This window comes from Calypte anna, chromosome 2 (genome assembly GCF_003957555.1).
Source record: "Calypte anna isolate BGI_N300 chromosome 2, bCalAnn1_v1.p, whole genome shotgun sequence".
Taxonomy (NCBI): Eukaryota; Metazoa; Chordata; class Aves; order Apodiformes; family Trochilidae; genus Calypte; species Calypte anna.
The window spans coordinates 57865523-57891237 of NC_044245.1; the positions used below are offsets into that span (position 1 = coordinate 57865523).

At 38.9% G+C, this 25715-nt stretch overlaps 1 protein-coding gene across 4 annotated transcripts; it reads right to left on the reverse strand.

The window, feature by feature from the left end:
* Positions 1-182: 182 nt before the first annotated feature.
* GPLD1 (glycosylphosphatidylinositol specific phospholipase D1) lies at positions 183-25493 on the reverse strand. Of its 4 annotated transcripts, none has more exons than XM_030444872.1 (26): positions 25410-25493; positions 24512-24773; positions 21642-21697; positions 20509-20587; positions 17820-17917; positions 16531-16641; positions 16189-16237; positions 15639-15693; positions 14577-14684; positions 13877-13904; positions 13650-13789; positions 12903-12968; positions 12228-12351; positions 11514-11653; positions 9722-9908; positions 8641-8751; positions 7537-7611; positions 6913-7069; positions 4795-4936; positions 4114-4213; positions 3927-4020; positions 3184-3360; positions 2724-2884; positions 2456-2482; positions 2317-2367; positions 183-1139 (listed from the first exon to the last, which is right to left on the reverse strand). In XM_030444872.1, the coding sequence occupies exons 2-26, from the start codon at positions 24606-24608 to the stop codon at positions 1062-1064; spliced, it is 2511 nt and encodes an 836-aa protein (XP_030300732.1). In that variant the 5' UTR covers positions 24609-24773; positions 25410-25493; the 3' UTR covers positions 183-1061. The 4 variants fall into 4 exon arrangements, with proteins under 4 accessions (XP_030300732.1, XP_030300731.1, XP_030300730.1 ...); XM_030444871.1 differs by having other exon boundaries at positions 25235-25493; XM_030444870.1 differs by having other exon boundaries at positions 24512-24660; positions 25129-25493.
* Between the last annotated feature and the right edge of the window lie 222 nt (positions 25494-25715).

A 25715-nucleotide genomic window follows, 5' to 3' on the forward strand; every position in this document is an offset into this window, starting at 1 on the left:
ACCTCCTTGAGCCAGAGAACTCCTAAGAAAGTAAATTGAGGGGAGTCATCTTGCAGTAAGACCTTTAGAATTCTGTGCTATTCCACGGACTTATGTTATTTAATATAAAAATAATGCTTTATGTTTGTGAAGGAGGCAAGTCTATGTGTGCGTAGACTTGGCAAGAATACTATCACATCTTACTGCTCAAACTGTTTAATAGATACTGATGCACACTCTGTCAGACCAGTATTATACAAAATTAGTGTTAATTAGTTGAAAACAATACTGTTAACAATTCTTAGTTACCATGGGCATAGAATGTTACATGAAAACACAAAGAAAAGGTGTCAGAGTAGTCGCAGCCACAAGTGTGAAAAAAAGAGCATTTTCTAAAATGTAAGCAGTCTTGCTGTCATGTGCTTTTCTCCCTGGGAGATCTTAGCTGTTCTACACCCTGAGCACAGGCCTTAAGCCTTGCTAGAGGCAGAGGCACCAACCACTGCTTTTGATCAGCACCCACCTTTCTGTCTGGCTTAGAGCTCCCTCTCCTTCATGCTTACTAGTTTGAGAGCAACTTCTGGTATCTTAGAATCCTTGTCTGTATCAAAGTATACCAGGAATTGTAAATGGTGCTATTTTTAACTTGTTTTGCCACAAGAAAATACTCAAATTGGACCAGCAGAGTCCTTACATAGCTAGATATTACTACCAGAAATTGACCCTTCTGCTTATTTCGTCCTCTAAACTATTTTCAGACTAGCTTGCGTGTTCTAGGTTAAGTGATGCTACTGCTCACAACAGAATTAATTTGTGCTGTTACATGACTGACATAGCTTTGGTTGGTGTGTAAATCAAACCACCATGAATGCTTATATACCTCTTCACTTACAGTGATCATCCCCCTCCCCATCCTCCCTTCGTACTATCTAGAACCCTTTTTAGCTTCCTGGGACATCTGTCTATCAGAAGTTTATTGTCATCCTATCTCTCAATTTGTCTACCTTAAGTATCACAGATCTTAGATTGATTCTTCAGTAAAAGATCAGCTTTGCCCTGGTCCTAAAGTCTACCATGACCTCTTAGAGTGAGTAGACAAAAAGCCTTCCACCAAGCCGAGCTTTCGCTGAACTTCTCTCTGCTGCCACCACCACTTCTTTCTGCAGAGACACAGAACAAGGGTTACCAAAGCCACAACAGCAGATGCATGATTGCCTTAAGCTTCCCTAATGGACCAGGTTTTTTTTCATGTCATCAGTGTCATAAAGAAATGTGATGCGGGGAAGCAAGAGGGCAACCCATCTCATCAGAATAGTGGTTAACAAAATTATATGGCTAACGGGTTCTAGAACCAATCATATAAATTCTCTTGCCAATGTAAACTATTTCTGAAAGGTAAGATGAAGCTGGAGTGTGGACTGAATTGGTGCTGTAGCAAAGGAATACAAACACTTGGAGAACTGTTTGCCTCATTGCACTCGGGCAGAAACCATCAGCAGTGCCTGAGTTTCAGGTTTTGGATTATAGATCCTAACCGAGTTGAGAAGTATTTACATTTCCAGGTGTTTTTCCAGTGGATGTTTTAGCACCAAGAAGTCAAATGCTATTTGTTGAAGACCAGTTGCACACCTCTTCAGCCTAGGCATGGGGCTTTCTCACTACTGGCACTGAAAACCTCCATTCTTACACAGGTTATGTCAGAGTAAGCAGAACACCAGACTCCAGCTTAACAATCACTAAATAACCTTCAATAAAGAAGGGTCCTTGGTGCATTGCACAAACATAAAAACTTTCTTTCCCTCAGATGACAGTTATTTTTACTGAAAGAGAAACAGGCGCATAAACACATCCAAAATCATTCAGGTAATAATGATTCTCTGAGCTTGGAAATCCTTGATATTTATGAACTGCAAGTGATTGCTAGGATGGTGAGCCTGTATTAACTAAGAGAGGTGGTTAGGTGCCTTCTTGACTCCATAGCTGAACACCCACTTTGCATGCAGGTTGGTTTGAAGAGCAAATCCAGTTGGCACCTACACTGGATTGACCATGCAACCTTTCAGCAAACTCCTAAGCAGTTCAGATGTCAGGGCATTTTTAAAGCAAATCTCTTTCACTTTGGGTGCCAGGGGCCAAAATTTTGACAACTCTGTACTTCATCTGCCTGTAAAATGGTTTTAATTATCAGTTCAGAGAGTGACTTGACTTAAAACTTAATTAATTATGTCAAGCACCTAAGATTTCTGCAAATATATAAGATATGTATATGAGGTGATGGCTAGTACATGCAAGTGAGATAGATGGTATGAAGCAATTGATAACAGTAATTTTGCTCACCTTTCTTTCAGATTTCACTGTGATAACAGAACTCCCAAATCTTGATAGTTCCTGTAAAATAACATTGCATGTTATAATGCTTGTTATAACTTTTTTAACTTTTTTGTTACTCTCAGTAGTCTGTTTTCTGGTCACTTACCTCAGGAGAAATCAGGACATACTCTGCCTGAAGAAGAGGAAACAAAAATAAGTCAGGACAGAGAACCACATTAGTAGAGTATAGCAGTGCAATGACCATGGCTCCTAAATAGTATGTAAAGCAGCATAGTCAGGAATTAACAGGAGAATCCAAATCACACCAATTCAGAATCTTAACTTAGTTTTCTGAAACCAAGGCAGAATGCACCAGATATTTGTACTGGATGTAATTAATTACCTGTCACTATGACCTCATTATGTTTTCTTACCCAGTCCTCAGGACAGGGAGAGATCCATGACTTGCAGTGGCCTGTGACATTCCCTGAGGCTCTCTGCTTCCCACTGTAAATGTAAACACGGCCAGCTGCCCCACCAAACAGTATTGGGGTGATACCATTAGTTCGCAGTGGGGATGTCACAATCATCTCATCTGCAAATATTGCAAGGATAACACAGCACATCAGCAGTGAAGTAACACTAAACCAAAGCGTGAGAGAATCCCTCTGGATGCCACAATTTCTATAAACAATGACGGCTAAAATGTTTCAATTTTTCACTAAGTTTCTTGAATTTTTAGAGATGCCTCCCCACATGACACAATGCAATACTTGTCTAAACCAATTGTAGAAGCAGGTTGTACTTAGCACTTGTGTACGTATGTAGGTGGCTAGTCTTTCCACTGCCAAAAGTAAAACATTTCACCTCTGACCTAGATTCACCAAGGTTTACCTAGTCCATCATTATCCAGGTCACTTAAATTTACATCCCCTCCAAAGCGAGAAAACCTCCTGTCCCCACTGAATGTGCTGAGCAAAGAAGGCTTCATGATGTCTGTCAGATCATACACCAGAGCCAGTCCAGCCTGGTGCAGCACTGAGGACAGAAATGATATCCTGGACAGGCTATCTGGCAAAAAGAAAAAAAGAAGTAACACAAGGTGGACATCAGACAGGAACTCAGGTTTAGTACTTGCAAAACACTGATGGCAGCTAATATTGACATGACATAACACAGACAAAATAATTTATGAATGAGATCAAACGGCACTAACACTAATTAGCATAGAAGCAATCTCTAAGCAAAAGCAGCAAGGGAAAAATGCATTCAAGTTAGAGTTCTATGTTTTGATTTTCCTAATTCCTTATGGCCTACTGATCCAGTTAGGACAAAACAATATTTTTTGAAGTCCAAGAAACATGCCATCTCCTAGCAAAACACTGCAACATGAACAGCGCAAGGTAATAATGCTGCTACACTAATTTAAGGAAGAAAAATAACTTATTGAAGTTAAGGCAGAGGATTCTACAAGTAAAGCACTTGTAGATGATAATAGTGATTAGTTTTAATTATTCTTTTTTAAAATTACATGGCAATTTAAAGATCTCTTTTCTAACTTTCAGCTTTGTATCTGTCCTCATGCAGAAACAGATGTCCCAAAGCAGAAATGGTTTCCCATTTTCAGAACGACATACCTGCAGTAGGTGCACCCACCACCAAAACTGTCCTTGGGATCCCAGCCACAGACATCACACCACTGGCCAGAGACAAACCCATTCTGCCCATCGCCTGTTAGATTTTTAAAACACCTATGTAATTTCTACAGAATGTCACTTTATCTCAAATCATCCATAATGCCCCACACTATAGGAGGAGCCCTACCTTGTCTCCAGTTACTGCAAACAGGTGCTTTGTGCTTGGTGGGTTAAATCCATACACCTTTCCAACACTCTGTCTGACACCCGATGAGAAGGGACTGCAGCTTGAATCAAAATGCAAAATATATTTTTATGTAGCAACATATTTTTGTTCAACTAGTATTGCTTCTCTTAAAATATTTCCCCCCTTTAGTCTGGAATAATAGTAGCTGCCAAAATCTAGAAATTTATTTTCAAAATTCTCATGCTTGTTCTAACTAGTTATAAGACACTTAGGGCACAGACTTGGCCTGTTTATCCAGTTTTTTATCACCCAATTCAGTTATGCTTTTAAAAGTGTTTGCTTTTAAAAATGCTATCTCAAAAGTAATCTGTAGGACTATTTTAGCCATGCTTATCTGCTAGTATGTTTGTGCCCCTTCTTCCCCTTCCAAAGAAAACCCAACAAACTTGTAAGTGTCACTAAGTAACAAAGACCTCCTCTACATGGGGTCTAAAAACACACATATCCCCTTTCATAAGGAAGAATGAAGGCATAAAAATATTAACTTAATAAAAATATTCTAGGCAGGACAAAGAGGAAACTTCCTGAAAAGCTGGAAGTCTAATGTATTACAAATCTTTCTTAACCATTACAGCAGTAGGGCAGAATGGAGGAGAAAGCAAGCCGTCATATACCACACACCCAGCACAACTCTTCCATGTAGGGCTACCAATCAGCAGCAGTGTTACGTTCTCCAGCTGGCAGCAGTCAAGTGCAAATCCAAACCAAGAGTAGTTTTCTTCACCCTTCACCATCCAGTTGGCATCCTCTACTGTCAGAAGTTCTTGACAGACCAGAAAAATATGAATTAAATCTTGGCATACCCTGGCATAGAAAAATCTGTTTATGATCTTCCACTGTTTCATCCTGTGATGGTAAATTTCTATAAGCAAAGTTATTCATGATATGGCCAATTATTGCTAATTTTGTTTGCTTGGGCTGCAACTCAACTGGCTGGTAAAAGTCTTTATTCAAAACAGTCTCCTTCTAAATCAATAACCTATACAAAATATTATGAAACCTATCAGTCGAGCCTGCCCTAAACTAATGGCTCCTCCTTAGGGATAAGAAAACATCAAAATGGTTTAAGGGTGGTGAGCATCAAATTCTGGCTTTAATTTAAATCATTTGTTTTATGTTTTGGTTTTGCAAAAATGTCTGACAGCAGTGTTTTTAAACCTATTTTCCTTGTGGTTTCTAATTTTACATGAAGTAGGACAAGCTACAAAACCTGGTTGTTACTGGAAATCTCAATTATATAATTCTAATGAAGCTCTGAATACCTGCATATCCTGTTCAACACCTGTTAACTTTATTTAGGTCCATATGTGGCCTTTCCTCCATCATTCACAAGTCCTCATCACTTGTACTCATTACCTGTATTCACTTGCAGCATTCTTCTTTAGCCACATGCAGGAGCATACAGAATCCTAAAAATTAATCTTTTAAGGTATGCATGCAAATTTTCAAGGAATACCAGTGAGTCTGCCTGGGTATCACCAATACACTGCTGAATCCATTGCTTTTAGCAAGGTTTTTAGCACTGTCTCCCACAATATTCTTGTATCCATACTTGGACACTGCAATCTGGATTGGTGGACAAACAGATGAGAGAAACCTGGTTGAGATGATCACTGTCACAGGGAAGTGGTTGCCAGGTTATAGTCTCAATGCCTGTGACAAGTGGAGTGGCATTTGGGTGTCTATCTTTAGACTGATCCTGTTCAACAATTTTCTAAATCATCTGGAGAAGGAAACAACATGCCTCTTCATGGAGCTGGAAGATGACAGGGGATTGGGGCAGGGATGGGGAGGGATATGTGTCTAGCACTTGAGGGCAGGGCTGCCATTTAGAGGGACCCAGACAGGCCGGAGAAACAGGCTGATAGGAACCTTAGAAAAATCAGTGAGGACAAATGCAAAGCCCTGCACCTGGTAAAGGAGAAGCCTTTGCAGCAATGCAGGCTGGGGACATACTGAGTGGGGAGCAATCATGTGGAAAAGGACTTGGGAACCTGGAGGGCAGAGAGCTGAGCATAAGCCAGCAGTGTGCCCTGACAGCAGAGACAACCAACAGCTTCTCAGGCTACATAAACAGGAGTATGGTGAGGAGATTGAGAATAGTGATTATTCCTGTTACTCCTCTGAAGACCACAGCTGTAATACATTGTTCAGTTTCAGATGCCACAAAACAGGAAATATATTGATAAACTGGAGCAAATTTAGTAGAGGACCCCCAAGATGTCTAGGGGCTAGAGCACAGAGAGTGAGGGACAGGGACTTTTCCAACCTAGAGAAGAGAAGGTATTGATAGGAGCTACCAGCAGCCTGCCAGTACCTATGAGGAGATAACAATGAGATAGAGAAAGGCTCTTCCAAGTGCCCTGGAGCACCCAGTACCTTCTGTGCCTCTGACTTCACTATGCATGGTGGGAGGGCAGTAGGAAATGAGCATAAGCTGAAACAAGAGAGGCTCGTACAGGATATAACAAAACTTTTCTTTCCCCTGCAAGGACAATCAAGAAGTGGAACAGCTGCCCAGAGTGGCTGTGTAATCTCTGTACTGGGAATTTTTAAGACTTAAGTGGATAAAGTCCTAAGCAACCTGGTCTGACCTCATAGCTGTCCCCCTTATTGAGTAGGAGGCTGCTCTAGACACTTTGTAGGATCCCTTCGAACTTGGAGCATCCTATGATTAATTAGGAACAAATGAACAGTTACATAAAATACAGGAGGGTTAGTTTACTCAGTAAATACTACCTTGGTCAGTCCTGTTGAAATAAGAGTAAAATGCAACCACAAATCCTCTCTGCTGCCCACCACCAGGTGCATATGGAGAGCCCACAATCAGATCAGCATTTCCATCCCCATCAACATCAGCTGCCAGGAGGGACCAACCAAGATTACAGTAGGAATACTGCAATAAACAGTAAGTTTAAACCTAAAATGGAACTGAAGCCACCAATTATGTAACAAAAAAAAGAGCAATTTACTTCTAAAGAGTTAACTTTGTCCACTTCTGATCAAATTACCCTTCTACTCCACAACTTCAATTTTGTTTTCTTTGGGATTTTTGTGGTGTTTGGGTTTTTTTGTTGTTGCTGTTTTGGTTTGGTTTGGGTTTTTTGTGGGTTTTGTTGTGGTTTTTGTTTGTTTTGGGAGTGGGTGAGGGCTATGCATCTTTTTGCTCACCCTGCAGTAGGGTACAAATGGCTTTCCCAAAAACAACCAACTGAGGAATTCGCTGCTTGCAATACCCCCATGTCTAAATTTCCCTGCAATTTTTAAAATTTTTAAACTTTATTTTTTTTGAAGCCCACAAGCACCTTTCCCCTTTACCCCAACTCCTGCTTGTGTAGCCCCACGTTAATCTCATCAAGATACCTGGCAAATTATGGTAACATTCGGTTGAGATGCCAAGCCTCTTCCCTTGGTGCCAAAATAGATATACACAGCACCCTAAACAGCAGGAAAAGCAAAAACAGCATGAGAGCATCTGCATGTCAGCACTAAGTACAAAATCCAAAATAAAGAACAAGGAGTGAAAGAGTTCTGCAAGAGATATTGATACAATGGCACTTTTCTTAGCAGACTCTTCTCATCATAGTGTCTTTTCCACCTCAAACCTAAGAATACCCATGCTGCAATAGGTACTGCTATAACTAGGCAACAAACTAGAGAAACACAGAGAAGTTCATTCTCATCATACTGTGGATAAGGTGAAAGGACATTTTACTGTATATTGCATTTGTTAGTCACAGCTTCAGGTGGCTCAAATTTTCTTAAGAATTATTTCATGCAATAGCACACAGTATCAGGCACAACAGTTGCATGCACTTTTCCAGACTAGTGGGTTTACATAAAAGCATTTATATACCTACTTAGGCAGCTGAGTTAATATCTGAAATTCTGAAGAGTTTTAAGTTTAATGGATGTGGTTTAAACCATGGTTTAAACCAAAACATTTTGCCTCTCAGTTCACATTGGCTGAAAATACTCAGGGTCCATTACATGGTCTTATCTGTTAGGATGCAAATCATTAGGTCTCTGGAACTTGATTGTTTTAGCAAATGTGTATGTATTGATACCACATCGTAGATACCATCTGTTGGCCTGTGACAGCAGATTACAAGGCTCACTGACCCATGAGGTCCCATTCAGCCTCTTTGTTCCTAAAAAAACCTGTGCACTTGTATTTAATGAATGGCTCCTTATACTTCCAGCACATGAGTGCTGTCAAGCTGCAATGTGATTTGTGTTTCTTATGTGCAAAAATGCCACTGAAAGAAACACAATACCCACACAAAGGTCACAAACCTTTGTGTTTATACTACAATGTCACCTTGAGCAACAACACAAATCCACTCTTTTATTTCACTGTTCTAAAAAATATGTATCAAAAATGTTGTTTGGAGAAAAGAGAAGCAAAGCAAACAAACAAACAAAAGCAAAAATCCAAAAACCACCAAGCCTGTGTGTGTGGCTTACTTTATAAGTAAGAAACTGAGATCCCACGGAAGGTGCTCCAACCGCCAGATCTGGCACTCCATCTTCATTGAAGTCCAGGGCTGCCAAGGCAGAACCAAATCTCCCTGAAGGCTAAAACAAGGGGGATTGCTCTCATAAAAAGAAATTTGAAAAAACAAGCCCATCAAAACCTAACATACATTTACAATGACAGCACAGAGAAAACCTGGAAATAGAGATGACAAAATCTATCCCATCAATTCTTACTTTTTGTTAGCCTCACTCATCTCCCAAGCAATAATTGTCATATAAAACACGGAGTCAATTCTTCTGTTTGATAAGGTAACTGAATACAATATGGCACAGCTGTGCTGTTTCTTCTTATCAGTCTAGAGAATCACTGATGTTTAACTTAGGATCTTTGTTGTTACCAGCATTACAGCTGTGACCCACTAAAACACTTTAAGAAGAAAGCAGCTGCTACTCCACAGTTTATAAACACAGAAAAAGATAAAACGGAAATGTATCTCACCTCTCTATTCCCTTCTTTGTGAATAAACAGGTTTTCGGCAGAGTATCATCTTTACCACTCAAAAAGATAATTTGATTCTGCTTCTCAGTTACAAGCGAGTCACCATTATGTCAGATCATAGTTCTATTTTTTAAAACTAATGTGTATTCTCAGGATAAGCAAGCAATAGTTTTGTAAGAAGCTACTACTTAATGACAAAATGTAGCTTCAAAAATTTGAACTTATATTGAATTAACAGTTTTAGACTAAAAGGGAAGGGAAAGTCACAGTATTTCTTAACTGCAGAGACTGTGACTTACAGAGACACTACCTCAGTTTTATTCAAGAGCAAATGTTTCAATAACCACTTAGCTGGCCTAATAATAAAAGCAAACCTACAGATCACCACTGCTTCAATTGTTCCTGTTACCTTACGTAACCATTATTTTTCTTTAAAATCATGACATCCTTTTATCACAAGGGGCTTTTCAGGAATAATCCTCATACATATTATTAATGATACTGTTGCTCCCATTACCATGTACTTAGGCAAAACCTCTTAAATTACAAATATCTGACTTAACCGCTCACCTGGTGACCCTGTAGTACTTGGTCTGCTTTCCCATCTAGATCCATGTTCTCTGCTGGCAAACCTGAGTGGTTGCCATAGACCACATACACCCGTCCTATCTGCACATGGCCTAGTGTGCTGTACCCTGGTGCTCCAACCACCAGATCTTCATATCCATCCTGGTTTAGGTCAGCTGAGATCATTGCCCTGTACAGTAAGGCAGTCAAAAAAAAATCATAGCATTAGCTCACAGACTACCACAACATGAGCAGAGAATAAATACTTTAACTTATTCCAGGTAATCCAAGACTGGTATTTCCCCATCTATTTTTGTAAAAAGATATACAGCATTTTTTGTAGTATATGTTCAAGTTTACTTGGATCAAAAAACAAATCAAAACCATAAAACTGAGCCCCTAAATTTCATCTTCCATTAATGCACCTGAGATCTGTAGGAACTGCTATTTACTTACTGACACAAGGCACTTGAGAACAGTCAGAATAACAAGCATAAAAAAGGTGTGCTTCCATGTGACAGAATATAAAAGATGAAATTAAGTATTCTTTTAACTTGATGGACTTAACAGTAGATAAGCAAAAGGATCACATGCCTGAACAACATGTTGGAGTGTAGAGAGGGAATGGTGTTGGGGGTAAGTCTAGGACAACTGGCCCCTGCCAACTCACCTCCACCCTCTGCCCATCAGACCGTTCCACAGCTCCTGCCGGGACAGCTGCAGGTGGGGCTGTTTCAGCACCAGGGACAGAGCCCCGGGGAGCAGCGGGCGGCTCTGCTGATGGGCACCGGGTGTGGGGAGGGGAAGGGACAGCGCCCGGGGGGGAGGGGACACGGGTGGGGACACGGGACACTCACGGGGACAAAGCGGTGGCGACTCTGACAAACATATCATGAACAGCTTGTTTCAGGTCACAGTTCTGAATGTCGCTTTAAAAGCTGTTTTGATGGATTTAAAGTGTGTTTGCTTTACATTACATTTAGGAAACAGCCTTGGATGTTTTATAATTGCATCTTTTTTTTTTTTTAATGGATGCTTTATAAGTGAATTTGCTTAATGTTGCTTTTAGAAAATGTCTCATTTTTGACTGAGTTCTATCTCATAATTAATTTTTATGTTGCAAATCATGTGACTCATACACTTGAACTCTCCTACACGTAAACAGTTCCTTGCAGAAATCAAAGCCCTGTGAGCAGACACACCCGCTCCTGGAGTTTTTGTTCACAGTGATGAGGGTGGTTCTATTCACTCTGCTGAATGAGTGTCACCTGCTGGTCAGTGTGCAGTTGTCCCAGCAGTGAGGTGGCAGTGCAGAAGTGTCTGCTGGCAAGCTGGTGGTGGCCAGTTTTCTCTTTCTCAAATTAACAACCAAAAACCAGTAACAATTTTCCTATACTTTTCAGAACTAGAGCCAATGTTGGTTCTAATTTTTCTTCCTTCCATTCTGAGTTTGATCAGACACAGAGCTCTGAGCTCCTTTACTAAGTAGAGATTGTAAAAAAATTACAAGACAACCTTTCCAAGGAAAGAGCTTATCTGACTAGAATTCACATCTGAATGGAAATTTTGCTTGTTACAGTTTTACTTAATACCTACACAAAGAGGCTTTCAAATGAAAGATCTTATGTGAAAACTTGCTCTGGCCAGACAATACATGCCATTCAGCTACATTTGTACCAGTAATTGGCTTGATCTGTCACCTTTAAGGGTACCCCCCAAAACCTCCATAAATATTTCCACAGGTATTCAAATTTTCAGAAATTAAGAGGAAGGCAGGTGGAAAAAAATTACTAACCATCCAAGTCTAGCATAGGGTGAAGTCAGAAAATATGAAGCTGCTGGTTTGGAGATGGTCTTAGAAGATTTCTGATGTCTAGCTGCTAACAACCTCCATACACTGGTTGAAAACTCACTGCTTAACAAGTGGAGGGGATTCTGAAACAAAAAAAAATAAAGAGACTGTAAGAAAAAATAATAGAGAAATAAAAAAAATAAAGAATGGTTAAAATATGGTCTTGAAACTCTAAAACATGGTTGAGTACTTCAAAAAGCTAGTCACCAACAGTGGAAACCACCACATGATCTAGAGCAGACTCTGACTTAGGTCATAAGCACCATTTTACAAAGAGAGAAAAATCTATTCAATCTAAATGGAGAACTGCTAATTGCTCACTGCTATGCTTTGTTGGGACTTCTTAATCATGTCATTGATATCATTCTGAAAAATGCAAAATACTGAAGTGTTAGTACTAAAGATATATTTTGCCATTTCTGGAACTGCAAGATGCATTCTAATTTCACTATATAATGGGGAAAGTGTAAGAACTGTATATTTACTTCACGCATATAAATATATAGTTTAATAGTGTTGCTGGAAATCTTCATGAAGTGAAGTCAGAGGCTACTCCTAACATTCAGAGACCCTTGGCAGATAGAAACTCAGATAGAAATTAAAATAATTTTATGCAGAGCTGAATTTTACCTGACATATCTGCCACTTCTTACTTACTGTTGCCCACGATTGTATGTCGAAACGAACTCCTCTCTCAGTATAATTTACATTCTTTTCAAGTTTTTCTCTGAGCAAAGAAGTTGTATTCTTGTGATGTTCATGTTTTGATTGTTTGTTTTTGCTAAAATAAGGAATGTAATAGCAAAATTATTATAATTGAATTAATGACTTGAGTATTTTGTGACAAAGCTTGGAGAAGCAGATATATTTCCTGCAATCAGGTGGCCATTTCTCTCTCCTATGTATAAGTGGAGTTCAAGAGATATCAATAAGCTGGTTTCTCTTGAGGTGTTTGCTAGAAGAATACACACACTTGTGCTCCAAACAGCTGAGTTCCATATTTCTGTACATAAATCAGGAGACAATTTAGCTATGGTAAAGGTACACATGAGTAAGTAATTTAATGATTACTGAAACCAAGACGGGCAGCCACAAAAAAAAGTGTGAAGACTCTGCAGTTCAAGTGCTAGGTAAGTATTCTTGTCTATAGGCTGGAAGGTAAAACTCTATCCTAGGTTCTGCACAGTTCACCTCTACGAAACAATTTGAGAATCTCCAGTTCACACACAAAAAAAATAAACCAAAAGATCTCTAAATTTCAATAGCTCACTGTCCACATTAATGGAAGATTCTCCTTTAATCAGTAAATTTAACCTTCAGAGGTATACTTACATGTAGCTGTCCTTGTGCTCACTTGTGCAGTTTATAAATAGCGGGTTCTCAGGAAGGAAGCAACCACTAAAGAAATATGCAGAATGCATTACAAATATTTTCCAGCAATAGAAGTGAAACTAAAAACACAACTTTTATCCTTACTGATTCCTCTGTTAGAGGTCATCAGTTTTCTCAAGAAGCCCTGCTTACTCAAAAGCAGAGCATCATTAAAATCCTTGAAAACCCCTTGGTTATTTGTGTCTTGATCTTGATAAGGTTGTGTCTGAATCTTGCATGCCTTTAGCTAATTCTTAAATGAAGCTTATTGTAGCAGGTCCTGCTAATTCTATCAATCTAAAACACTTCTAATGAAAGTGTCATTCAGGACCAAAGAACACAATATATTATGCCATATTGTATTTCAAACACCATTTCACAAAATATGTGTCAGGCCAGGCAAAACCTCAGGGCATGGCTATGCAACATTTAAGCAGGCCCTTGAGTATGTGTTAAAGAACACCCCAAATTTCCTCTGCCAAGTAGCAGCTGGGCATGCCTTGTGTCGGGAAAGGAGAGTGAACTCATAGCAAACATGAACATGAGGCCTGTGTAATACTTTGCACCCACAGCCACAGAAATCCCTTTGTCCAAGACGGGATTTAAAGCCCAGCATCCTTCTAGGAAAGACCCTGCCTTCAGAAGAACAATTAAATTGGTGTCAGAACTTTACTATTGTGTTTCATGTTGCAGGAAACACGGCTGTACCTGGTTCCACTCTCTAGCATATGGCTCGTCAGCTCAAAAATATTGTTGGTCCAGAATGCCATGTCATCCACTCCTCCAAGGAAATACTCATGGAACTTCTCCACCAGAAATGGAGATTTACTGGCATATGTTGGAAAAAGCTAAGAAACAAGCAACATACTTGGCAAGATGTAGTAGATTGTCTTCATGCTGTAAGCTCATTTTGATAAAGAAAGAAGAAAACCAACCTTGGAAACAGCAAGCCTTTCTCCATGCCTGAAAAAAAAAATTTTTTTCATTTAATAATATTTAGTTATGTAAATAGTTATTTTCCAGAATTTGTATGGTAAATACCATGCAAGTCATTACATTTCTTTGTTAGATGTTAATATACTTTAAAAGCTGTAATGTGAGAAGTAATGATCTCAGCTTTACTGATGTCCCTACCTTAGAGAGACTCACAGTGTTTTAAAAGCTGTATTAATATTAGTAATTAACTGAAATCAAGGGTATGGATGGGCTGCTTAGGATATTCAAAAGCAGACATCGCTTTTTTGTCTCTTTTGAATAATTCTTGGACTTGAAAGGTTCTTCATAAAGTGCAGGTAAGCCACCCACTTAAATATATAGACTACTTTTTCAGTACCTGAAAATTATATTGCTATCTTGTCACAATCATAGTTGAAAACACAGCTGTTCTCACATAAACAGGCATAAATACACTAAATGATAAATGTGGTAAATAGCTAGAATGCTGACTCTGTGGTGTAATAATTTAACAGTTATTAAGAAGTCCAAATTTGTATTCAAATCATTAAAATCTTCAGTGATTTTATGATTCTGGGGTCTAAGATGAGGTCTGTATTTCTGGCCTCAGTTAATAAATTTCTGATTTCATTTTCCTATATGTTTCCCTTAGGAAAATCCAGACAGAGCTATTCAACTTACAGTTCAAGAAACAGCAGGTAAGTACAGTCAGTAATTGTGCTTTCAGTAATGATCTCTTTTCCATAAAACTCCTTATAGATAGCTGCTAGGTCTTTGACAGGTACATACCTAAAACCAAGACAGTATTACAGTTACAGTTTCCGTAATAATTGCTTACTTTAAAACAGTCTAAATTTTCAAAGACTATAGAAGATCACGAAGATATAAAAATACCAGAAAGACCAGGATTGCAGGTACAGTTAATGTCTACATAACACTCTCCTATTGCTTAGGTTCAGTCTCTGAAACCTGCAGAACCATTCCTCTAACACAAAATATTTTCTAAAAGTAGTATTAAACAAATGCAATTAAAAACACATCAAAAGTTTTTGAGAATGATGTTCAGAACTGTGCCCTGAAATGAGCTGTTCAGAGGACATTAGACTGCATTGCCTTTATCTCATCATTAATTTTTCATTTTCAGCCATGTGATAATTTTGTTAATGAACTGTGTGTCCTACACTTACATGAACTGCATCTTACTTAGACAAAATGACTCCAATGACCTACTGGTTCAGCAGAAAAAGGCACGTGAGGTTTTTATTTCAGTTACAAACTGTGAGAAAACAAATTGTGCATATCTCAAACTGCTGTATTTTCTTCTCATGTTTTTAAAACCTGTCTGAATTTCCCAGCCTCTATAACGATAAATATCAATGTTCAAAATTCTAAATGGAAATCTAAATTAGATGTATTTAACTGAGTTATTTAAGTAACTGCTAGGACATTCAAGCAAACAATTTCCACTGATTATTGTATATATATTCACTTGTAATTCCCTCCAGAGATAAATAATTCAACATTTCTTGCTGTGCTCCTATATGTAAAACTGTTTTTCTTCTGCTCTTCCTGTTTTTCATGTCAAGGAGCAGTAAATATGCATATAAGGAATAGAAATTTCATAAAAATTCCAGTAACTTTGTTTTCATAAGAAAGGTGTAATAGTACAGCATTTTGCTAAAACACAGCAAGTTATTATGCTAACATAAATAATAAATAAGGGAGGCAAACTTATTATCTTACCAATTTGATGACAGATAACTGAAGTCCAGCTCAAACTGACTCAGTACATCTCCTCCTGCAGATGGAAGGATGAAAAAAACCCCACAAAGCCCAACAAACCAAACTGATTAAGCAGCCATCATAGGTAACAGCATGGATGAAGCTATGTATGGCTATGCTATTCATGTTTACATGGTAGATTATCCAGCTGGATATTTAGAACACATACATGCTTCACCTGAAAGTATGCTGCTTATTTCATACTTCCAGAGAATAATTTTAAATCTAAAAACACAGTAGTGATTCCATTTAAACTAAACATCCTTCTGCCTTTGTTTTAGCTCTAATGCAGGTGTCAATATGCCCTATCCCATCTCCTAAAACATGGGGCACGAGGACAGGGATAGCAGGGCTTTGCAAGCTACGGAGAAGAGTAGGAATACATTGTCCATATAACTTATTCTTGGCTCCTGCATTGCACAGGGAAAGAGCAAGAATCATCTGCTGTAGTTTTTGAAGGGGACAACTTATTCCAACAGAAGTATCTAGGATCAGCAAATAGAAACATTACCAAAATCGCCAACATTGTGAGCTTCTGAGTATGAACCATGAAAATCAATCTGGAGAAAGAGAAATACAAGAGAACTGTCTGCTTATTTTACTCATCCTTCCATACAAACATATAAGCAGACACAAATTGTCCAAGCAGCCCTGAAGTTTACAGGTCCCTGTAACTTGACTAAATGTGTTCTTACGGAGTTTGTGCCATTATAGAGTTTGTGACATTACATCTCTGAAAATCTTCCTGAAACAAAGCTCCAGCTTTTTTCTTCCCTCCCCACCAGAGTCCAAAGATAAGCTATCAATTCCAATAGATCCAGTTATATCACTAAAAAAAGTAATACAGGCTTACCTCTCCCATGGCCTTTAGAAATCCTTGGTCGATGCCCAGGCTATGCCAGCTAACATCTGCCACCATATGTGATGCAATTCCAAAGAGGAAAGCCACCAGCTTCTCTGTAGCCTACATAAGAACCATCTACTTGTAGTAATGTCAGTAATTTAACACTTTAAGAAGAGATGAGCATTTTATGTTAGTGCATTACATGAGAATACAGGTGAAAAGCTCCTATAAACCAAGAACTCAGCATGACAAAGTGTTGACTATTCATTCCTTGATGCTGAAGTCACTTTTTGTGACTTCATACTGTCCAAGGCCACAGAATTACATGGTTGATGTTAGAAAAAACTTGTGTTCTTCAAGTTAGATGTGAAATAAAGTGTTTTTCTGGACTAGGGTCTAACACTTCCATTTCCAAGGAGTAAACCCCTCTGCCACCATGGGTGTTGTGCAGCAACACAGAGGAAAGAAAAACATCCCTGTGCAAATGCTGTCACTGCAAAAGTGCCTAGTTAAAGCCCAGATATGAAATTACTCATTCCTACAAACAGAAAAGTTATTTGGAATAAATTTATCAACAATGGAAATTTAATATCTCCAGAAGACTTATCTGCATCGAATCACTGTAAGTTCCACAGGTGTTTTAAAAATCTCTAACAGAATCATAGCTTTTGAGAAACTTATACTTCCCAAGGTTTACTCATTCATAAGATCAGCATCATCAACAACCAGTCAAAAGGCAGACAGACTCATGCAGGTTTTAAAGAGTGCACGCTCTCAAATGCTGCACCACCTGAATGGTTCTCCTGAGCAGAGAGAGAACTGAAAATTCTCTAGTAAGGAAAATAAAACAATATTACTTTAAAAATCATTCTTACTTTTGGTAATGCATTTTTCCTCTCCTTTCATATGTACCATGTACCATAAACAAGAGCAAATCAGGACTAAGTCCTGTAATTCTCAAGTGAGAAGTCCAAAAATGCCTGTTTTTAAAGTAGCAAGCACTCAAGCAGATCTGACAATGATGCAAGACCACCAATCACAAGTGAAAATTTGGACCTATAAAATATCTCATAGGCACTAGACCACACTAGAGATAACTGGTAGACTTTACATGAAAACCATTACTTTTTTGTCTGGTAAAGATGAAAACAGGATTTCAAAATTTTTTATGTCAGTGGAGACTTCAATTTAAAAATGAGTATTTTTTTCTGTATTTCTCAAATGATGAAACTGTAACAACAAGCGAAGGTGAAGAAAACAGTAGAAAGCAAAGTCAAAAGTTAAAGAAATTTTCTTACCTCTTCCCAAGGCTGAGGATAATTCCTTCTGATGTAGTGAATGCTTGCACTGAGAAATGGTGACCAGTGAGTGTCTTCAGATACATCATGGAATATTCCTATTGCAGTAAAATGATATCAGTATTTGATTTATTCTTTTATGTGTGCGTGTGTGTTGAAGAATAGATTTTCTCCATAAAAACACCCCAAAACAATAGACTTAATTTCATATACAGACAACACATTTTGCAATCCGCTTATATGAGAAAAGCCAAATGAGATGTATTTTACATGATTTATACTGTGAAGAGATACTAGATTTACCTTCTACATCTTTTATTTGAAGCATCTAACAATTTTGTGCCTGTTCCTTTTGTCTGTGCCTGTAAGTAGGTACCTGGCAATGTAAAACTGCCTAAATGGACAGGATCAAGAGAGCTGGCAGAGAAGCTGCTTACTAAATGAACGCATTCAACTGTATGGCAGAAAAGGTGATGGGCATAGCAGCCAACTCAGAAGATCATGCTTTGGGACAGGTATCAGTTTCCACAGGGCAGAGGAAGACTATTTCATGAGCACCATGATAATTTTCAACACAATGGCAATCTTGCCAAGATACACTCACTGGGGGAGCAGAAAGGCAAAGGAAAGCAGGAGAAATCAGGTTTTCCTTTGTAGCGTCAATTATTCGTCTCACCTGGATTCACACAAAAGACAGTATCTAGGATCTAACAGTGACTTTGCCTGAAAATTCCTGTGTACCTACATAAAGTTGAGGGAAAAGTGGTGCTGACATGACAAGACCAAACAGCACAATATTAAATTCTCCAAGGGGGAAGAAGGTAGGCAGGAGACAGGTTGTTTGGACCATCAATACACTTGGAGGAAGAGTACATGTTTATTCAGACAGAACTGTGAAACTGCAGAAGATATGGTACATTAAATGCTGAAACTATGAGAGCAGACTCTGTGGCTGATTCAGTCACCTCCTGGCCTCTTAATATTGACAATTCAGCTGAATTTGCAGCTGGGATTTTCTAGACAAAAATTAAGTGTTCACAGAGTAGACTTCTACATCCAAGTTTGTCTCCTGCCTGATCACTGACCTGGTATAAGCAGATTTCAAAACTGTTAGAAGGGAAAGATAAGGTAGACAAAAATAATTAAGACAGGAATTGAAACCCTTACAGAAGAATATCAGTACTTGAAACAAGACAAGTGAGACTGAGGTTTCGGAAAAGATGTTAGCAGAGCCAGGCAGAAGACTGGGAACGCTAACTTGGTGAGTGACAGGAGACAAAACCAGTATTAAAGGCAGAAAAAAACAGTACTGAAGGCAAAACCAGTAGAGGGCAATCCATATGTGAACTGAGCACCACAACATAACAACAGAGAATATCCCCTGTTAGGTAACCTTAATGGGACAGTCTGCATATCAGGATATAAACCAAGCAGCCTGTAGCTGGCTTAAGTCAGCTCCAACAACCTATCACTAAGAGAAGTATAGATCCCATGGTGTGATTAAAGACTCCAAGTAGAGCAGGTGATAAAAGATGGAGAAAGTGTCCTTGGAAAGATAATCAAAAATTTTGCAGTTTAAGGCAGGGGGAAAGTACTGAGGTAAATGGAGGCTTTGGCACTCAGATGAAAAACAAGTACAAGATGAGGCAAACCAGTCAAAGATCCAAGGAGTCCTTTGAATTTGCCACATCTGAATTTGCAGGACCCAATAAAATAAACCACCTCCCATACTTCAGACATTCAGATAGATCTCAACAATTACTTGGTAAGATAACCTCACACAAACTGTGTATCACTGCCTTATCTCTGATACCTTCCTAAGCATTCTAATAGCTGTTTGTTGGAGGACAAGCTGTCTTTCTCACATTTGCTAATTGCTCACTGTCCATATTTACCACTTCAGTAGCAAATATCCTGAAGCAATCTCTCGCTGGCTGTACTATAGCTCTGGTGTTGCTGGAGAAGCTGATTACGATCAAAAGCTGACCTACCAGAGCTGAAAAATCAGGGCACCAGCTGCAAGTTAAGATATAGTTTTTACAATCAATGCAACCAGGTGATAATTTTGTAGTGCAGCCTTTAAACCTGCAAGGAGCTAAACTAAGACTGACAATAATTTCAAACAAGAACCAGTAAAAGGGAAAACTATGAAAAAAGAAAGGCTTTACACTTGGATGGTACTCTTCCCCCACTCTCTGCACCATAAAAGCCCTACACTGTTTTGGTTTTGTGGTTTGTTTGGTTGATTTTTTGTTTTGTTTTATTTTGTTTTTAATATATATTCTGCTATCATAGTTGTGACTGATCTGACAGAAAGCAATACTTCCTAATAGAGAAATTAGCTCGAGGCTTTCCCCAAGACTTAGAAAAAAGATTATTCTGTCCTCTTAGTTTTCCCCAAGAGAGTACTCAGTCATCTGACCTAATCTAGTCAAACAGTATCCTTCTATCAAAGTGCACTACACATTAAATAGTTAAATTTACACAAAAATTGCTTTTAAACTTTTTTTTCAAATTCTACAAGAAGGCTCAAAATACTAACAAAAAATGGTGGATGTTTTTGTAGGAAGGCATTTTTAGCCATACTTGATTTCTTACAACATAACTATTTTCAAACCTACTAAATTCTATAGGATTTTCCCATAAAAATACAATTTTTAAAATATTGGACTTACAAAGTTTTTCTTACCTCTTTTGCAGATGGAAGGATAAAAGGCATCAGGATAAATGCTCCCAGCCTGAAATGCATCTTGGTGGGTCAGTAATAACTGGGAAAAACATGGAGAAAAAAAGGATTCAGAATGCTATTGCACAGCACAAACCCAGAGTTCACTGCCAATATCCAAGATAAGAGGAAAAGGATATCCAGCAAGATATAATTACTAGCTTGATAAAAAACCACTGTATCAGTGTCATCACCACCCTCCATCATCCCCCCCACTGCTCTCCCTTGCCAAAATACCTCTAAGTGCAACTAAACTCACTACACACTGTAATTGAAAGGCCATATAGGAAAGTATTCATATTATCTAACTCAGGTACTGGTGAAGTTGCCTGCTGAAAAGATGCCTTCCTTCTCCTGGACTAGACACAAAGCCTGCTCTGCTATCTTCCAGACGTGCCACTAATTAAATAGGAATACGATATTGAGAAATAAAAACTAAATGTTAAAACACCCCCAAATCACAGTATAGCTGTCAACACAGGACAATGTGAATACTTTGCTTGAGTGAGTTGCCACTTTGATAAAAGATCAAATTATATGAAATGGTTGCCCTTACATTGTGCTAAAGGATATTAACAATATTTTAGACGTACAAACATTTGTTCATGTGTTTATGCAAACTGTCCACATGCTTACAGTGCTCTGCTGGATACAGCCCATGAAAGAAAAAGCTATTTGCACCAATTGGAAATTAGTTAAACTATTTATATGGGGATTAACATTCAAAACCTCGCTGTCAGTTTGCTATCTTTATGTTTACTTAATCTCCTTTCCAAAAGGTTTCTACCAGTTCTTCTTATACAGCTAACCCATAAGGGTATATGACTTAAGATGACACGGGAAAATGCTAGAAACCACACACAGTACATACATATTACTACAGTGATTATATATATAGTCACTATATATTATTGCAACAGTATTCATAGGGAGTCAAATGATTTTAAATTATAAAAACCAGCCAACCAACCAACCAACCAAACCAGAGTCTAGGCACAATAGTTACACACACGTTACATAGAATAAAGAAAAGAAAGGCAAGAAGACAGAAAAAAACTCAGAATAAAGGCGTAAACAAGCAATAACATGCTTCCTACCTGTCTATAATTAACACTCCCTTCATGCTTAATGAAAAATTCCAGAGCTCTATGTGCTGAAAAACAACATATTGAAGTATTGATTTACAGGTACTGTGGTCAGGCCCATGTTTTGTTAGAAACATTATCAAAACCAGAATACACTGCATCATCATCATCTTCGCCAAGTGGGACAGCTGCATGAAACCTCCTATCACAGAAAATGCTGTAAATGTGAGACAGTGTTATCTCACCTAAGGAGCTAGTAAGGGAACACTGTTTCTGTAGCACAGCTGGGCTGAGGTCTCATCAGCCTCTCTAGTTCCCAGCTCTCAAGATGATCAAAAAATCTGAAAGTCTCTAACAGCAGGAAAACACTCCCGCTGAGCTTCTCCCACTGAGCAACAGCAATGAACTGACATGGATCATACACTGTACATACAGAGTACACATCATAAAATCCTAGGTGTAAAGGAACCATGTGAATTGTATTTCAGTTACCCCGTGACTCTTAACATTGAAGAAGGTACCCCTGGAATGAATTGAGATGTTTAGCAGTTTGATTGATTTTTAACATGGATGAAAAGCAACAAAAATCTAAAGTCAGCAGGGTAAAAAATACCATTTATTCACTGTATAATAAGTCTTGCTATCAAAATACTTACTGTACAAGCATAATAAGAGAATTAAACACTCTGACATTACTTTTCTTTAATCAAGTCTCCTTCTAATAAGTTACATCCCAGAGATCTATTAACACTACTCTAAAAGTGTTATTTACTTGCCTCTAAAATTATTTTGCTGAAACTGCAGGCATGGGATATGGTCTCACCTTCCCACACAAAGTTTTACTTCTCACTTGAAGGTGTTTAAAAACTAAGACAGATCAAAATAATGTAGGACATGCTGAATTTAATTTGATCCTCACCAGATAAAACATATCACAAAAAGAAAAAAGATAAATCACCCCAGTCTTGTTCTGCAAGAAGATCTTGACAAAACTGTGTGGGTTTGGAAGCTCTTTTACTTTGAATTTTACCTTCTGATCTAAAGTATCCGTATACAAACATGTTAAGATACCTAAAGGATCAATCTTGCACTAAACCAGGACTGACTTAAAAATAATGATTTTTAAGTCTACTGTTTTATGTTTCAGATATTTCAACAATTTGCTCTTCCAGTCTTCCATTGCCTCCGGCTTTTTTAATTACTCACATGGGCCAGGTCCTACGAGTTCAGCCTTACAAGGAGGTTTTTGATGGACCCCAGAGAGCGCCGCAGGCCTGACAGGAGCCCCTGGGTGGAAAGAGCCTCCCCACTCAGATCTCCCTCCAGCAAGGAGGCTGTGGCAAGTAGGACACAGCACAGCTCTGCTGAGCACACAGAACATGACCAACATTTTGAACAGGCAAAGCTTTTTAGCTGTTTTGAAAGCACTTGCAGAAGTTTGTCTCCAGGACAGACTTTAGTTTTGTGTCAGAGGAGTTCCCTTCTACAGCTTGTTAGGTTTTGTTTTGTTTTTCATTAAATACTCAGTGTTTGGATTTAGCAATAACTTTCAGTATCTTACCTTTGTGGGCTTTTATTTGCACATTATTGAAAGCACTGATTTTAGCAATATCAGAGCTGAAACCAGTTTAGTGCCATTTTCAGGCAAATGGACAAAATTTGCTGTAAACTATGACCCAATAGTTCAGAGACAACATTATTCATCTGACAACCGAGATATTTAAATTATATAAATGCAGGTTTTCTGCAATATGCACCCTTGATTAGAAAAAAAAAAAAAATAATCTGCTTTGGTATAGAGCCATAAGGTCATGTTTCTCTTTGTAAATTTCTTGCAAACACACACTATTCTCACAAACATATTATTTTAAATTTTCAGAAGCTCATACTTGGTAATTAGAGCCCTAAGCTTGCGAAGATGTATGTGCTTGTCTAGCCTCAGACAGTACAACTTCTCCTACTGATTACTGTGGGTTTCTTGACAAATTATAAAAAAAATTTAATGGCTACAGAATGCTGACCAAGGGTACAACACTCAGTAAGGGAACATACTCAGTCTCAAATGAATGCCATGAATAATTCTAGCCTTTACTTGTTCAAAGTTGCACATATTCAATACTGAAAAGTCTGAGATTATTTCAATAGAGACATGTTTTAATAAATGAGCAGCAGATTTAGAATCAGAACAAAAACTTACAACTGTTAATTTATGAGTAAATGTTTCAGAATAATCTCACACTGCTCAGGAATATTCTTGCAAGAACTACAGCAGAAACCAGATTTTTAAAATAACACACACAAACAAGAAATTTGAAACAGAAGTATTTCCCCACTTTGATGTTCATTTAGTTCTCGCCTTCATTTTCTACAGATCTAGGCTGTTTAGGCTACAAGTAGGAACCTACCAGAAAGAACAAAATTTTCACTGTTAGTCATACATATAAAGACATTACAACATTTTACCTGGCTTACGCAGGCATGGCAAAAATAATACATGGTGACTTGAAAACAGAGCTACCACAAATAGCCTGTGTAATTCTCTACTTTAAAAATAACAATCCCTTAAATTGTGTAGCATTCTTCCTCTTTCTCCAAACCAAAACCCGTCTGAGTAAGACTCACAAACATTCCAGTTACACACTGCCTGTGTTTTAGAAGAAAAATACGCAACCAAATAATTTTGCTTATAAAAACAGAAAAGTTTCAAACTCCAAAACCAAACTACTCATCTATCCTGTGTGTTATTCACTTTTTAAAAAGCCATTATGTAGAATGTTCATTATTTTAACATTATTTCCTCATTTTGCTTTCCAGACAAATCTGGATTTACTTCTCCCAAGCAACCCGAAAGACGTGCAAATTCATTCTGAACATGTCCTTACCTATTTCAACATGTGTTGAAATTCCACTTAGGATACATCTTTGACAGAAATGGCATAGTATAACCAGCAAAACAGACCAAGTGTTCAAACCAGCCATGATGCTGGCTTGAACTGTTATTTTCAGAAGCTGGAAGCAGTAGCACTGTGACCTTTGAAATGTAGGTTACGGAACATGCCTTTTCTTTCAGACGTAGTGCTGACACAGCAAGTAAACGACTGCACTCTTTGAAAGGATATTTCATACCAACGCTTTTCTTCGCCTCTGAAATACAGTTATATATAAAAAAAATAACGTGTGTTTGCCTTTCTTGAATTCTGCAATGTGTTTGGGGATCTGGCAGTGTTACTGCCATCGCTGCACAGCAAGGTCTGTTAATGTACGAAAACATGGCAAACAAGAGCAGCCTCCCACACTTCATCTAGATTATGGTGCACATGCCTTTCAACAGCTTGTATTTAAAACAAGAATAAAGTTGATTGTCAAAGCAGTATTAATAGAAGCATACTAACTCCTGAGTTGCAGGAAAAGCTAAACCATAAACTTTGGTAAGCTGACGGGACACTGCGTATGTACAAATTGGGTCTAACTCCCCAGAGGAAAAACTCAATTGATATACGGGGGAGAATCACGGGTACTGCTCCTGCCACACGCACTGCAATGACCGTCTGTGTCTCACTGCAGAGCCCGGGCGCGCCCGGCTCTCAGCCATCCTCCTCCCAAACCTGGCCCAGCCGCCATGCCGGGACGCAAGGCTGGCACAAGCGCCACGGCTACGCCGGTCCCCAGCAAAATGGTGGCAGCGGGCGGGTGCCTCGGGCGGCTCTCCAGCCTCCTCTGCCAGGAGCCGGCCGTGGGACCCGGAGGCGGGGACACCGGCCAAATGCAAACACTGCCAACCGCGGGCCGCTCCTCCCGGAGTCACCCCATGAACCGCAAGGCTCCCTGCTCCCGCAGGGGGAGAAGAGCATCAGTGGGGCAGGAGAAACGGGGGTCCGGTATGCAGAAGACCCCGATGGAGACAGAACGACAGACATACAGCTAGAAATAAAGCGATACAACTACGGAGAGACATAGATATATATAGAGATAGCCCCGCCTTCGTCTCCGCCCTTGCCTCCGCCCCCGTTCTCTCAGGGGCAAAGGAAACGCTTCTGTTTGTGTGCCTGCCCGCCTCCGTGCGCAAGCGGGAACCTGCTTCTTGCC

What these genes read in the sequence shown, in the direction of transcription:
- GPLD1 (XM_030444872.1), bottom strand. Translation starts at nt 24,608, where the DNA reads ATGGCTGGTTTGAACACTTGGTCTGTTTTGCTGGTTATACTATGCCAT. An exon ending in TCACAATGTTGGCGATTTTG is followed by an intron (nt 15,694 to 16,188) that starts GTAATGTTTCTA and finishes TTCCATCTGCAG; the next exon opens with GAGGAGATGTACTGAGTCAG. An exon ending in CAGTGAAATCTGAAAGAAAG is followed by an intron (nt 1,140 to 2,316) that starts GTGAGCAAAATT and finishes GTGTCTCTGCAG; the next exon opens with AAAGAAGTGGTGGTGGCAGC.